The 16,800-nt window shown below is 45.1% G+C and overlaps 1 protein-coding gene across 1 annotated transcript in view; it reads right to left on the bottom strand.

Annotated features, from left to right (window-relative positions):
• Positions 1 to 15,854, bottom strand: part of LOC124545315 (calcium release-activated calcium channel protein 1-like) — a 149,253-nt gene extending 133,399 nt beyond the window's left edge. The window contains exon 1 of the mRNA XM_047124217.1: positions 15,790 to 15,854. Coding sequence (XP_046980173.1) covers positions 15,790 to 15,816 — 27 coding nt within the window. The 5' untranslated portion in view covers positions 15,817 to 15,854. The remainder of the gene's footprint in view (positions 1 to 15,789) is intronic.
• Between the last annotated feature and the right edge of the window lie 946 nt (positions 15,855 to 16,800).

Here is a 16,800-nt window from a genome sequence, read left to right as displayed (position 1 = left end):
CCCTCTTCAATCTATGCCAGGCATGTTCGATAGGGTTCATGTCTGGAGAACATGCTGGCCACTCTAGTCGAGGGATGTCGTTATCCTGAAGGAAGTCATTCACAAGATATGCACGATGAGGGCGCGAATTGTCGTCCACGAAGACAAATGCCTCGCCAGTATGCTGTCGATACGGTTGCACTGTCGGTCGGAGGATGGCATTCACGTATCGTACAGCCGTTATGGCATCTTCTCTGATCACCAGCGGCGTACGTAGGCCCCACAGGATGGCACCCCATAACAGCAGGGAACCTTCACGTTGCTACACTCGCTTGACGGTGTGTCTAAGGCGTTCAGCTTGACCGGGTAGCCTCCAAACACATCTCCGATGATTGTCTTGTCGAAGACATATGGACACTCATCGGCGAAGAGAAAGTGATACCAGTCCTGAGTGGTACATTCGGCATGTTGTTAGGCCCATTGTAACGCGCTGCATGGTGTCGTGGTTGCAAAGGTGGGCGTCACCATAGACGTCGGGAGTGAGTTTGCACATCATGCAGCCTACTGCGCGGAGTTTGGGTCATAACACGACGTCCTGTGGCTGCACGAAAAGCATTATTCGACATGGTGGCGTTGCTATCAGGGTTCCTCCGAGCTATAATCCGTAGGTAGCGGTTATCCATTGCAGTAGTAGCCCTTGGGCGACCTGAGCGAGGCTTATATAGACAGTTCCTGTCTCTCTGCATCTCCTCCATGTCCGAACAACATCGCTTTGGTTCACTCCGAGACGCCAGGACACTTCCCTTGTTGAGAGCCTTTCCTGGCACAAAGTAACAATGCGGACGCGATCGAACCGCTGTATTGACCGTCTAGGCGTGGTTGAACTACAGACAATACGAGCCGTGTACCTCCTTCCTGGTGGAATGACTGAACTGATCGGCTGTCGGACCCCCTCTGTCTAATAGGCGCTACTCATGCATGGTTGTTTACATCTCCGGGCGGCTTTAAGGACATCTCGGAACAGTCAAAGGGACTGTGTCTGTGATACAAATATCCGCAGTCAACGTCTTTCTTCAGGAGTTCTGGGAACCGGGTTGATGCAAAACTTTTGTTGATGTGTGTAATTGATTTCGAGAAAATCAATGCTAACGACACTCGTGGAAACCTCGGCAGGCGCTGATATTTGACAAGCTATGTAGCAAGAACTGTCCTGTATTCACGAATCTAGAGTAGCTCTCCTCCTGTTGTGCACACAGCCAAGAGACATCTGGTTAGTAGTTGCTAATTCAATTTGAACTCGCAGTGCCTGACACTGTTCGTTAACTGAGCCTGTGCTTCAGAACTACGTGGAGCCCTTATACTTGAGTTGTTTGGCAGCTGTTGCCTGTATTAACCCACTGCCGAACCATTTACTTCGACGATTCTGTGCCCAAGCATCTGAGGATGACGCATGCTAACCGGGCCATCGTGGTGCGCGAAACCATGTGGACATCAAAAATAATCCAATTCTTGTTGCAACTCTTTTTATGCATTTTGTACAATATTTTAAACAACACATTAAAATATTAATATAAATTTTTATGCGTATACAATACTTTAATAGAAATCATGATCTTCTTGTGTGTTGTCAGGTGTGATTTCTTCAGGACGAATATAATAACACGACACCTAAAACTAGATATTGTCACAGAAAATTTAATTACGAGAAGCAAAGCTCCCGTTGAACGAATTTCTAATAGAATAATCCCAACAACTCTCAAATTCAGTGTTTCTGCAATATCTGGTAGTTTCGAAAGCACTGTGGTAGTTTAAAGCCACTTCACACTCCATGCATCCCCACGACGTTTAGTTTCGTACTTCGTGTTTTATGCAGAAATAAAAGTAACAGAGTACCAAGTGTCGCCCACTTACCGTTCGTTCCATTCGTTGTCTATAATCTGACGTGCGAAGAGATTTGTTTCCGTAACAAGAATTTCCCAATATTTGTCATCGAACGTAGTAGGACATAGTTCTAACGACCCTGGGAGTTCACTTAAACGATTAGAAACAGATGCTTTTACACCACGAGCCTCAGAATATTCCCAAATGACTGGTACGGTTTTAGCTTCCTGCCAAATCCATGATGCATATGATTTACGTACTGAATTTTCCTCTTCACTATCGTCATCTATAGTTGCACTTTTTACAGTCATGTCGTTATCACTGGATTCTTCGTCACTGCTTCTACGTAAGTACCCCTCTCTTAACATAATGTAAGGATTACTTAAATGTTCCCTAAAAAAAAAAAAAAAAAAAACGAAAGTGCATTACCACTCTCTTGCTTTGTAACATGACTGGGTGTTGTGTGATGTCCTTAGGTTAGTTAGGTTTAAGTAGTTCTAAGTTATAGGGGACTGATGACCGTAGCTGTTAAGTCCCATAGTGCTCAGAGTCATTTGAACCATTTTTTGCTTTGTAACATGAATTTAACGAATTGCGACCAAGTCTCGCAGCGTAACGATAAGAAACGAATCGATGGACCCTGCATGTCAGTAGGGGACTGTTCAAGCTGGTGGAGGCTCTGTATTGGTGTGGGGTGTGTGCAGTTGGAGTGATATGGGACCCCTGATTCACCTACATACGACTCTTACAGGTGACACGTATGTAAGCATCCTGTCTGATCACCTGCTACACCCTACATGTTCGTCAGCGAGTCCTGCACATATTCCATCTCCTTTCCTTTCTGTTTATTGTGACGCTAAATAAATTACTCTTGAATGCGGTAGCACATGTCCCACTAACCTATATTTCTCTCCTGATAAGCGCCATCTCATAGTCCTTTCACCATTTATTCTTTTTGTGTGTGGTCCTTAGCGTAAGTTAGTGTAAGTCTAGGGACCGATGACCTCAGCAGTTTGGTCCCATAGGAATTCATAAACATTTGAACTTCATATTGCACGTGATCTGAGCCTATAATTTGTAAAATTGTTTGGTAGCACAACATTTCAAACGATCCGCAGTCGCCTACGCCGTTTTTCGTGCTGTCAGTGTTCCGCTTTAATATGATACTGCACTTCAGACGCACACGTCGATCGAGGTGGTGCAGTGATAAGGCACTGAACTCGCATTCGAAGAACGGTGTCCGGCATTCCTTGCTTTCCCTAAACCGCTTGAAAATTTGCTCGGGTTGGAACTTTGAAATGGTCGGTTTTTTGTCGTGCCTATTTCATTTCGGTGCACGGCTACACTCAGGACAAATGCTTTCAGAAAACACTTCCTGTGATTTAAATTTATTTTAAGTGTTAACAGTTTTCTCATTTACAGAAATTGTTTTCTTGGTATTGCCAGTCTGCATTTTAAATCGTCTCTACTTCGGCCAAGGTCAGCTGTTTGCTTGTCCGTATAGCAAAACTTACCTATTACCTGTAGTGCCTCACTTTTTAATCTGATTCCCTCAGCGTCAAATGGCGTAATTCGATTACACTGAAGTTGCTGGTTTACTTTCATTGATGTTGATCTTATAATCTCGCTTCGAGAGACTATCCGCTCCGTTCGTCTGACCTTCCAAATCCTTTGTTGTCTCTGACAGAAGTACAACGTCAACGACAAACCTCAAAGTTTCGATTTGTTCTTCCTGAACTTTAATTGTCTTTACGAATTTCTGCACAGTTCCTTTACTACCTGCTTGTGTGCGGGTTGAACAGCTACATGGGGGAAAGACTACAACCCTGTCTCTCACGCTTTCCTTCGATTTATCGGGCAAAGCGCCGAACGCGTGGTCGTTGGAAGCAGCTGCAGCGCACGCCCTTGCTCAACGCATCCTGCTCACACTTCCGCAAACCATTTGACACAAATAGCGCGACCACACCTTGCGCAAAGACGACGTCGAAGCGTTTGGCCTACTGGACTCCCTTCCTTGTATTCAAGCCTTCGGCAAGAAAACAAAAAGTAATGAATCTTATAATTACTCATTTCCTCTGAAGCAGATCGAGGCAACGAGAACAGATATATTTTTGATGAGTACACAATACATTGGGAGTGTCAATAATTTAGCCCACAATGGCTTCTCAAGACAAGTGACAGTCAGACTAAATGCCCTACTATATTACACTACTGACCATTAAAATTGCTACACCACGTAGGTGACGTGCTACAGACGAAAAATTTAACCGACAGGAAGAAGATGCTGTGATATGCAAATGATTAGCTTTTCAGAGCATTCACACAAGGTTGGCGCCGGTCGCGACACTTACAACGTGCTGACATGAGGAAAGCTTCCAACCGATTTCTCATACACAAACAGCACTTTACCGGCGTTGCCTGGTGAAACGTTACTGTAAGGAGGAGAAATGCGTTCCATCACGTTTCCGACTTTGATAAAGGTCGGATTGTAACCTATCGCAATTGCGGTTTATCGTATCGCGTCATTGCTGCTTCCGTTGGTCGAGATTCAATGACTGTTAGCGGAATATGGAATCGGTGGGTTGAGGAGGGTAATACGGAACGCCGTGCTGGATCCCAACGGCCTCGTGTCACTAGCAGTCGAGATGAGAGGCATCTTATCCGCATGGCTGTAACGGATGGTGCAGCCACGTCTCGATCCCTGAGTCAACTGATGGGGACGTTTGCAAGACAACAACCATTCTCACGAACAGTTCGACGACGTTTGCAGCAGCAGGCACTATCAGCTCGGAGACCATGGCTACGGTTACCCTTGACGCTGCATCATAGACAGGAGCGCCTGCGATGGTGTACTCAACGACGAATCTGGGTGCACGAATGGCAAAACGACATTTTTTCGGTTGAACCCAGGTTCTACTTATAGCATCATGATGGTCGCATCCGTGTTTGGCGACATCGCGGTGAATGCACATTGGAAGCGTGTATTCGTCGTCATCGCCATACTGGCGTATCACCCGACGTGATGGTATGCGGTGCCATTGGTTACACGTCTCGGTCACCTCTTGTTCGCATTGACGGCACTTTGAACAGTGGACGCTACATTTCAGATGTGTTACGACCTGTGGCTCTACCCTTCATTTGATCCCTGCGAAACCCTACATTTCAGCGGGATAATGCACGACCGCATGTTGCAGGTCCTGTACGGGCCTTCCTGGATACAGAAAATGTTCGACTGCTGCCCTGGCTAGCACATTCTCCAGATCTCTCACCAATTGAAAACGTCTGATCAATGGTGGCCGAGCAACTGGTTCGTCACAATACGCCAGCCACTACTCTTGATGAACTGTGGTATCGTGTTGAAGCTGCATGGGCAGCTGTAGCTGTACACGCCATCCAAGCTCTGTTTGACTCAATGCCCAGGCGTATCAAGGCCGTTATTACGACCAGAGGTGGTTGTTGTGGGTACTGATTTCTCAGGACCTATTCACCCAAACTGCGGGAAAATGTAATCACATGTCAGTTCTAGTATAATGTATTTTACCAATGAATACCCGTTTATCATCTGCATTTATTCCTGGTGTAGCAATTCTAATGGCCGGAAGTGTATAATTACGAGGTTGTAAACGCAAAAACGTGAATAACTCGGCTCTAAAAAGCCGAAGTAAAGGGCTGCACACATGCTCCGACACGCCTCTCAGTTAGTCCGGAAGGGCCCGCCGGAAGACCGGCTGCCTTAACCCTTGATTACTAAACACTCACAAAATTTACAATTGCAGTTGTTACCAACTCGCGATTTCCGCCAATCTGGTATTGCCAGTAGGGTGTAAAAATGGATACTTCGCACTTATTTTGTATCTGACGTACCACTGGAGACGTTATAATTGACTTCCTTTGAATGAAACACGGGGTAGTAAAATTTTCGACGATTTAGTAACGATCTAACATTTTTCCGCCCTTTAGTCTTCTAGGATTAAGAGCCCCACATACGGGCCACTGATCGCAGAGATCCGTCGCACGCGGTATCGCCTCGAATCGGTCGTTCGCTTGTCACCCCACGCACGAGAGATTTGCCAAAGAATTGCAGTCAGCATTACTTGAACGCAACAGTGTCGAGATGGTCTGCCGTGGGGAATCAGCTGCTGTGTTTAGCAGCAGCTGCAGTTGATTTCCTGCAGCGCGGGTTTAGCCGAGCGGTCTTAGGCGCTGCAGTCATGGGCTGTGCGGCTGGTCCCGGCGGAGGTTCGAGTCCTCCCACGGGCATTGGTATGTGTGTTTGTCCTTAGGATAATTTAGGTTAAGTAGTGTCTAAGCTTAGGGACTGATGACCTTAGCAGTTAAGTCCCATAAGATTTCACACACATTTGAACGCAGTTGATTTCCGAGTCTCCACGAATACTCGAAGAAAAAAAAAAAGAGAGAGATAGAGAGAGAGAGAGAGAGAGAGAGAGAGAAGTTTATCTGTTGAGTCTCCACGAATACTTGAAGAAAAAAAGAAGAGAGAGAGGACTTTATCTGTTGAACTTGTTTTGAAACGCATTTATTAGGAAGTGCAAGTTAATTTATGCAACGTATTACATTTCGCACTGACGCCAAATGGCTTGTGTACATCTTTCTAGTGTGACGATACGATTCATTTTTCGATTATTAGTCCTAAATTCCTTTTTAATCCATTAGTCTTGTAGTTTAAGCGCAAGTAGTTACGAAACATAATTTGCCTGCAGTTTCGATGTGTCTACAGAGATGTCGTCAACAGCAACATTACTGATTACCACAACTCTTGTTATAAATTGTGTGAGGGAGAGTTAGATTATATGAAATGACATGGGACTTGCGTGTAGCTGTTGTAACAGTTATACCCTGAACATTTAAAAAAAATGTCCACTTAACCGTCTCACTGTCAGGAGTTCTTGTCTCACTGAGTACCACTAGAGTACTATACACTACTGGCCATTAAAATTACTACACCGCGAAGATGACATGCTACAGACGCGAAATTTAACCGACAGGAAGAAGATGCTGTGATATGCAAATGATTAGCTTTTCAGAGCATTCACACAAGGTTGGCGCCGGTCGCGACACCTACAACGTGCTGACATGAAAGTTTTCAACCGATTTCTCATACACAAACAGCAGTTGACCGCCGTTGCCTGGTGAAACGTTGTTGTGATTCCTCGTGTAGGGAGGAAAATGCGTAGCATCACGTTTCCGACTTTGATAAAGGACGGATTGTAGCCTATCGCGATTGCAGTTTATCGTATCGCGACACTGCTGCTCGCGTTGGTCGAGATCCAATGACTGTTAGCAGAATATGGAATCGATGGGTCCAGGAGGGTAATACGGAACGCCGTGCTGGATCCCAACGGCCTCGTATCACTAGCAGTCGAGGTGACAGGCATCTTATCCGCATGGCTGTAACGGATGGTGCAGCCACGTCTCGATCTCTGAGTCAACAGATGGGGACGTTTGCAGGACAGCAACCAACCATCTGCACGAACAGTTCGACGACGTTTGCAGCAGCATGGACTATCAGTTCGAAAACCATGGTTGCGGTTACCCTTGACACTGCATCACAGACAGGAGCGCCAGCGATGGTGCACTCAACGACGAACCTGGGTGCACGAATGACAAAACGTCATTTTTTTCGGATGAATCCAGGTTCTGTTTACAGCATCATGATGGTCGCATCCGTGTTTGGCGACATCGCGGTGAATGCACATTGGAAGTTCTAAAGCTAAAGCGTACAACATCGTCGATAAGGCGCACGCGTGTCTGACAGAGCTATTGTAGACTAATTTAAGTTGGTTGACACATGACGTTCAAGGTCCGAAGTTGCGAAGTTCTCCTGCCTGATTACTGTCTGCAGGGAGGCACCATAACTCTCTGTGGCGATAGAAAATCGCATTTAATGCTTCTGTCTCCTAGAAAAATGACGGAGAAAAGTGATATTCACTTTTGATACAGGTGTCTGTCTATATGCATTTCCAAAATCTCTTCTATGTTTTTAGTAGGATCAGAGCTACCTTAACTTTCTTCTGTGATTTTTTTTGTTCAGTGGATGAAATTTTCCTTCTGGGAAACAATTTCATACACATGACGCCTTATCTCTTCTCGCCTTATTGACTTGTTGTTGATTATCAAAATATACCCTCCGCAACATATATTTCCGAAGTTTAGTACATCATTGTTTTTGCTATGTATTAGCTGCTGAAAATGGCGGTATTTTTTCTCAGTTTTGTCAGTGTGTAACTCGAACAAGTATCGAGTTAAAAGTCACTATCTGCTACAAAAATGACGTAGAACTTCTAAATTCACGTTAGGGATAGATGTTTATTGCGTCTCTAAACATGTCAGAAGCCTGTTTTTAGTTTTCGTGAGTGGCAGAGTTATATTTCTTTCTTGAAACAGGTGAATTCTATCGTCTGGATATGATTTCTTTGAATGAACTGCCTGGCGCAGTGCTGTGTGCAGTGGGCGTGGCCACACAGCAACGGCCAACAGTGGCAGGAGTCTACAAGCTTCCACTGTTATATCGATGACAGGAGAGGTCCAGTCCGCTAGCTGTCACTTGGGGACTATTTACTTACATTCATTTATTTTACTTCTTGTTCCACAGACGAATGAGCGAATAAATCGCGAGGATGTAGAAGGTGCCATACATTTGCCATAAATCTGTACGTGTTTTTCTTACACATTCCTTTGTACATAAAACAGTGTCAGTTATAAGAAGAGGTAGGTGTTAATAATGAAATTCATAGTAAACATATCACACAACGCTAACTCTACCGTGCATTATAATAAAATTCCTGTAAGGAATAGAAATGGGCTGGAAGAGCATCATATAAGCCGTCGTCCCGTAGTTACGCACTCCGTTCTGTACTGCGCTGAGATCCTTTAGCTCTTTCTACCGATGATACGAGTCACGTCCAGAAAATAAGAACCGTTTTGGAAAAATAACCAATAAAAACATTTTTTCAAACCGGAATTTATTTCTACAAGTAAGAGCATTTCTTAAACGATTTACATATTCGCCACCAGTGTTCAGACATTTTTCATAGCAGGAAACCAACTTTTCTATACCCTCTTCATAGAAAGATTCCACCAGTGAAGAGAACCACTGTTGAACACTGGTTTTTGCGTCATCACCGCTGTAAGAGAGCCTCCCTGGAAAATCACTCTTGAAGGTCAATGACAAGTGGTATAATCAGTTCATAGTAGAATAAACCTGATGTAAACAAACACAAACGCGATGACTGGTCAGAAGCCGTAGCGCACGTGCACTGGTGTTGTTACGCTCTTGAAACTAGGTCCAACTTATGTATTAGATATCTTGTTACTAAGTTACGTTAAATGAATCTTTAAGATATTCAAATGTATTAACAGCCATCAACGTTTTTCTTAATCACGCTTTAGCTACGTAGTTTTTATTTCAAAAAATTGTGTACAGTCGCAGCCTCTGCAGTGTTGTGTTCTGATTGTCCTGCTGTTAATGCGCAGTATGAAAATGGCTGAGGCTGCTTTCTGTTCCGTAGTGAAACACGCGCTTGGAACACGGTTAAAAAGTGTCGAGAAATAGGCAGTTCTTAATGTTTTTCATAAATTTACGGAGATAATCGGCTTTCAGGTTTTTCCAACTGTATATGCTGTAGCCAATAGACACACCTATACTGAAAATGTAGGACAGTCCGCAGCATAACGGAATATCAACTCGATTCGGTTATTCGTGCGTTGGTTCAAATCTCCCAAGTATAATTTTTTTCTCTTTCAATTTGAAATACCTACATCTCGTAATTATAAAACTCATTATCATTTTTTATGAATAATGCACGTCGTCTTGTTTCTAATTACATATTGGACGCGAAATTCCTGCTTCAATTTCAAATAGAAATTCTTAATTATCGATGTTTCATGAAAATCTGTTCATAAAAATTTTTTAAATGAACAAAACATAACAATTTAATTTTTAAGGCAAAAATGAGAAAACAAATCCTCTTTATTTGTACTCTGTCCATCGTTTTATACCACAGAGTTAGATAAGTACCGTAGTAACATGAAAAACATTCATTTTCACAGCATCGAGCAAATCTTACAACTTCTGAATTTTTACGTTTGCTGCTGTACCATAACAATATGAACCCAACAGAACTGATCTGGAGCCAAGCTGCGGTATTTGGCCCTAGAAGTAACACGGCTGTTAAGCTGCCATACGTTTTGGAACTAAGGCACGCAGCTTTTTCACACGTCACTGCCGAACGCTGGCGGGATATAGAACGGCTCGTCATAAAAGAAAAAGAGAAAATGCTGCGCCTGGTTGGCTTCGTGGATTCTGTTGTTGATAGGCTCATTATCAACGTAGCAGGTGACACTTCCAGAACTGAAATGTATTTCTCGGATTCGGATAAGGAAGGAGCTAAGAGATTAACAGACGACTGACTGTAAGTAATTCCTTCAGTGGCTCCAATATTTAACTATACGGTGAAATACTTCAATACTCTCTTACGTTACAGACAACTTATGCAAAAAATTACCCTGTGGTTAAGTCAGGAATTTTCATCATTCTTGTTTTCATTTACAATAATACGTTAGCTAAAAACGATAACCTGTTGCGGTTTTCGTCTAGTCGTCTAAGGAGCGTATTGTGGGAGATTTGCAGTGTATAGTTTCATTCTGTTTAAAAATTAAATGACATTCGAAGCTGTATTGCTCCTCTGCTCTTCTCTTTTTACGTATGAACTGCAGCTGGCGACGTCACTGTAGGCTAGCTGTACCAGCTGAGCGGCCAGTGGTGTCCAAACTAAATGCGCCGGTAAAGCTGTTGTCCCGTAGTATCGCTAAGTCGAACTGCGCGCCACGCACAGCACAAAACGTACCCTTATTGTTGTACTTGACAGTACGCGAGACAGCTTGGCAAACCAGTCTCAGGACTGAAGACCACAACAACAACAACATATTCTGATGATGAACGGATTGTAGTTACAGGGTGCGAGATCGGGGCTATACGGCAGATGGTCGAACTGCTCCCAAACGAATTGTTGAAAAAGGTTTTGAGTCACAGCAGCTAAAGGGGTGGGCGTGCGTTGTTGTAAAGCAACACAATGCGTTCCCTGAGCATTCCACGCCTTGCGCTTGAATTGCGCGCGTGAAATTCACTGTATCGTGCAGTATTGGCGGTCCCGCCACTGCGAAGGAACTCAACAAGCAGAAAATGAAGTAAAAAAACGGCGTTTAGTAATAGTTGTCTTCAGTGGCGGCATCTTTCAGTGAAGAGAGCATAGAAAAGTTGGTTTCCCGCTACGACAAATGTCTGAACAATGGCGACAACAATGTAGAAAAATAGTTTTTGAATTGCTGTTTCGTGTAAAATAAATTCTGATTTAAAAAAATGATTTATGGTTTTTTTTAATCGGTACTTACTTTCCGGACATGCCTGCTACTTGTTCTTTGTACTGTGGTCGTGCTAACTTTTTGTTCATTTTGTGCGATGTAAAATTCTCGATAACGTACGACATAAGAGGAAGTACGCACTGACATGTAACGGTGAAATACGTCCAGCTGTTCGAATAGATTTCTACATGAACTCCTCGGATGGGCTCCACACATAGTTCTGATCAACTCGGTTTTCTGTTGTACAGAAATTTTACTGTTTCAGTTTTTGCAGGTGATTGACTTTTCCAAAATATTATCAAAAAATAGTTCAAATGGCTCTGAGCACTATGGGACTTAACATCTGAGGTCATCAGTACCCTAGAACTTAGATCTACTTAAACCTAACTAACCTAAGGACGCACACACATCCATGCCCGAAGCAGGATTCGGACCTGCGACCGTAGCGGTCGCGCGGTTCCAGACTGAAGCGCCTAGAACCGCTCGGTCACACCGGCCCGGCCAAAATATTATCCTATCTGTATCTACACACATACACAGATACTCTGTGAAGCACTATGAACGCCATGGCAGAGGGTATTTAGCATAGCATGACATGTTAACGTTTCTTCCTGATCTAATCACGAATGGAGTAAGTGAAGAATGGCTGCTTAAGTATCTCCGTTCATGCTGCAGTTATAGCTAGAGTCATGAACGACGGCCGTCGAGTTTAGGCTTGTTCTGCACACCTACGTCACATATGCTCCGACAGCCAACGAGTGTTCAGTATGTTCTGAGCGCTCTTCTGTGAATGCCATAGCTAATGCTAGCATTAAACGTGATCGTGGGGGTTGTTTATTAAATTTCGATTCCATTTGTTATCGCTAATTGTGATGGTAAGTGATAAATTCTGCATAAGTATGCGACAGACATAATTTGCGGGATTTACACTTCCTTCAAGCGGAAAACATGCGCATGCCCGTACCGCAACTGTCGCTTGGAATCGTCAACAATGCAATCTCCGTTCGTGCCTCGACATGCACGGATCGCCATCGTTCGTGTATGGGACTTTAATTTAGTCTACATTATCCCTGTGGGAGGAATACGTAATGACCTGACGAATAGCTCTAGATTCTTCACTTAATAGTGGCTCTCGATCTTACGCAATTAGGCTTTCGTGGAAATAATTTCGTATACCTACATGAGTCTGCAATTCAGAATTTTCAATACTTTCGTGTCGCTCTCCTCTCAGTCAAGCAAACCTGTGACCATTCCTGTCGCCTTTTGTGCATCAGTTCGAATATCCTCTGTTAGTCCCGTTTGGTACGGGTTCCAGACACCCGAGCAATGCCCTGAGATGAGACACACTAGTGGTTTGTCAGCAGTCTGTAGACAGACTGCATTTCTCCAACATCTTGCCTCTGAGTGGAAGTCTGCTATCTACCTTCTGAGCCTTTAAGATCGCTCCCTTTCATATCTACAGAAACTACTACACCCACATATTTGTATGAAAAAAAAATGGTCCAAATGGTTCTGAGCACTATGGGACGTAACATCTATGGTCATCAGTCCCCTAGAACTTAGAACTACTTAAACCTATCTAACCTAAGGACAGCACACAACACCCAGTCATCACGAGGCAGAGAAAATCCCTGACCCCGCCGGGAATCGAACCCGGGTATTTGTATGAAATGACTAATTCCACTTGTGAACTATTGATTTGTAGTCATAGAATCCTAAGTTTCTGTAGCTTCGTGAGGAGCAATTATCTACACTGATCTGCAGGTCGTCAACTGTGCCGAAATGTTGGCCCTCATAGCCTGCGGTTCATGAAGATGGCCCGCCAGTGTGGCCGAGCGGTTCTAGGCGCTTCAGTCTGGAACTGTGCGGCCGCTACGGTCGCAGATTCGAATTCTGCCTCGGGCATGGATGTGTGTGATGTCCTTAGGTTAGTTAGGTTTAAGTAGTACTAAGTTCTAGGGGACTGATGACCTCAGATGTTAAGTCCCATAGTGCTCAGAGCCATTTGAACAATTTTTTCATGAAGATGGGAGAGTGCCAAGTCCGGGCTGTACGGCGTGTGATCAAGCACATCCCATCGAAAACGCTGCAGGAGCGTCCTCATTACCCCTGCAGTGTGCGGCCGAGAATCGTCAAGAAGAAGGAAATGCATGACTTATGTGGGCTGGATGAAATCAGGCAAAATCTCTCACAGGCATCCATACTTTGCGGGCATCTTGAAGTGCTCACTGTGCGCTGAGAACTGAAAAGATCATTGTGACGCGATCGACAGGCATACTAGAGACACTCTCCAACGCATCTATCCAAAGCCTCATAGGATTGGATTTTCGCTGTCTATGGTTTCCACTCCGAATAGCCCTCGTGCGTAAGTGCATTATTGGCGAAAAGTCTGATGTTGCTATTAATATTGTCCGCAAGGCCATTACTATACAGGGTGGTCCACTGATCGTGACCGGGCCAAATATCTCACGAAATAAGCGTCAAACGATAAACTACAAAGAACGAAACTTGTCTAGCTTGAAGGGGGGAAACCAGATGGCGCTATGGTTGGCTCGCTAGACGGCGCTGCCATAGGTCAAACGGAGATCAACGCAAATAGGAACCCCCAATTTTTTATACATATTCATGTAGTACGTAAAGAAATATGAATGTTTTTGTTGGACCACATTTTTCGCTTTGTGACAGATGGCACTGTAATAATCACAAACATATGGCTCACAATTTTAGACGAACAGTTAGTAACAGGTAGGTTTTTTAAATTAAAATACAGAACGTAGGTACGTTTGAACATGTTATTTCGGTTGTTCCAATGTGATACATGTACATTTGTGAACTTATCATTTCTGAGAACGCATGCTGTTACAGCGTGATTACCACTAAATACCACATTAATGCAATAGATGCTCAAAATAATCCGTCAACCTCAATGCATTTGGCAATACGTGTAACGACATTCCTCTCAACAGCGAGTAGTTCGCCTCCCGTAATGTTCGCACATGCATTGACATTGCGCTGACACATGTTGTCAGGCGTTGTCGGTGGATCACGATAGCAAGCATCCTTCAACTTTCCGCGCAGAAAGAAACCCAGGGACGTCAGATCCGGTGAACGTGCGGGCCATGGTATGGTGCTTCGACGACCAATCCACCTGTCATGTAATACGCTATTCAATACCGCTTCAACCGCACGCGATCTATGTGCCGGACATCCATCATGTTGGAAGTACATCGCCATTCTGTCATGCAGTGAAACATCTTGTAGTAACATCGGTAGAACTATACGTAGGAAATCAGCATACATTGCACCATCTAGATTGCCATCGATAGAATGGGGGCCAATTATCCTTCCTCCCATAATGCCGCACCATACATTAACCCGCCAAGGTCGCTGATGTTCCACTTGCCGCAGCCATCGTGGATTTTCCGTTGCCCAATAGTGCATATTATGCCGGTTTACGTTACCGCTGTTGGGGAATGACGCTTCGTCGCTAAATAGAGCACGTGCAAAAAATCTGTCATCGTCCCGTAATTTCTCTTGCGCCCAGTGGCAGAACTGTACACGACGTTCAAAGTCGTCGCCATGCAGTTCCTGGTGCATAGAAATATGGTACGGGTGCAATCGATGTTGACATAGCATTCTCAACGCCGACGTTTTTGAGATTCCCGATTCTCGCGCAATTTGTCTGGTACTTATGTGCGCATTAGCCGCGACAGCAGCTAAAACACCTACTTGGGCATCATCATTTGTTTCAGGTCGTGGTTGACGTTTCACATGTGGCTGAACACTTCCTGTTTCCTTAAATAACGTAACTATCCGGCGAACGGTCCGGACACTTGGATGATGTCGTCCAGGATACCGAGCAGCATACATAGCACACGCACGCTGGGCATTTTGATCACAATAGCCATACATCAGCACGATGTCGACCTTTTCCGCAATTGATAAACGGTCTATTTTAACACGGGTAATGTACTGTCCGCACTGGCGGAATGTTACGTGATACCAGCTACTTATACGTTTGTGTCTATTACAGCGTCATCTGTCACAAAGCTAAAAAACTGGTCCAACTAAAACATTCATTTTTTTTGCGTACTACACGAATATGTAAGAAAAATGGGGGTTCCTATTTTAAAAAAAACGCAGTTGATATCCGTTTGAACTATGGCAGCGCCATCTAGCGGGCCAACCATAGCGCCATCTGGTTTCCCCCTTCAACCTAGACGAGTTTCGTTATTTGTAGTTTTTTCTTTTGATGCTAATTTCTTGAGATAGTTGGTCCGGTCACTGTCAATGGACTACCCTGTATAACACGAAGAACAAGGTCGCTAACACACTCCTGTACACATCAAGGTGCTTCTGCTTCTGCCAGTCACTCTCCATCCAAGACAAACATTGTGTACTTCCTCCCTACCAAGAAAACCTGAATCCAGTCACAAGTTTTGCCTGATGCCCCAGTGAGGTATGACATTGTGGAAACAGCTAAGTTATGCACCTTCGGCTGCAGGCTCACCGCCTGCTGTCAAGTGTGAGAGCCAGAGCTGTGGTTACCTTTCTCCTGCGGACGCCGTCTTCCATGTCGTCGCCGCAGACAGCGCCATCCACCGACCACCGGCGTCTCCTCAGCGACTGACGGCTCGCGGCGCCGCGACGCCGACGTCCGCTCGCTTGCCGGCTTATCGCTCCGCGTGATTGGTTACACCGGCGGCAGGGGGAGGGAGGGGTGTGAGAGGGGGGCCGACATATAGACAGCGGTGGCCGCGCGCCTCTTCCGCGCCACCGCACACACTTGCGAAAACGCCTCGACAGCTGGGACTACGATCTGCGGTCCGCGGCGGATTTCCCTCCCGGAGCGGGCTTTGTCCCTAGTCACGGTGAATCACGCGCTGCACCTTTTCAGAGAAACGGCCGCGCGTTGGCTGTCAAGTCCGCAGCGCAGCAGCGCCCTGCACGACCTGCACCCGTCTTCACCCACTGGGGGTACCCCTACATCTACATCTGTACCCCGCAATATGCCACACACTACGTTGCGACTCCCGTTCTTAAAAACCGTACAAATGCGACTAGGACTCTCGCTCTGAGGGTTTCGGACAGACTTAATTATGTGTAAGTATATAGATAGTTCGTCAATGTGTAACCTCCCCCTCACTTATCGACCTTAATGACAGTGAAAAATTAAACCGCGTGTACCTGATGCTGACGCTATACATACGGGCCTAGTCCTTGGCCCGAGGTTTGGAGTCTAAGCTGTGGATAGCTGTTCCTCCAAGATCCTTACGGGTTGGAATAGTGTTGCCTCTCGTTGTGGATGGTCCTTGCGTGTTATTGGTGATAAATCCTGGTTGCCAGCATGCAGGCATGATGGTGGTGATGTTGGCTGTTGGTGTACTAGTTCTTCTTCCCCTCGCGCGCGATGTTGTTCAGTGCAGACTCCAGCTCGGGTGAGAGCTTCCTCTCTCCATCTCGGACTTCTTTCTTCAGCCGCGCGACCGCATCCTCCAAGATGAAGCCCCAGTCGTGCGGCGTGAAGACTGGGTTCGAACTGATGGTGTGGAGGTCCTT

This window comes from Schistocerca americana, chromosome 8, assembly GCF_021461395.2.
Source record: "Schistocerca americana isolate TAMUIC-IGC-003095 chromosome 8, iqSchAmer2.1, whole genome shotgun sequence".
NCBI classification, from domain to species: Eukaryota; Metazoa; Arthropoda; class Insecta; order Orthoptera; family Acrididae; genus Schistocerca; species Schistocerca americana.
The sequence above is the reverse complement of the archived record's forward strand: the minus strand, read 5'-3'. Positions and strand labels throughout refer to the sequence as shown.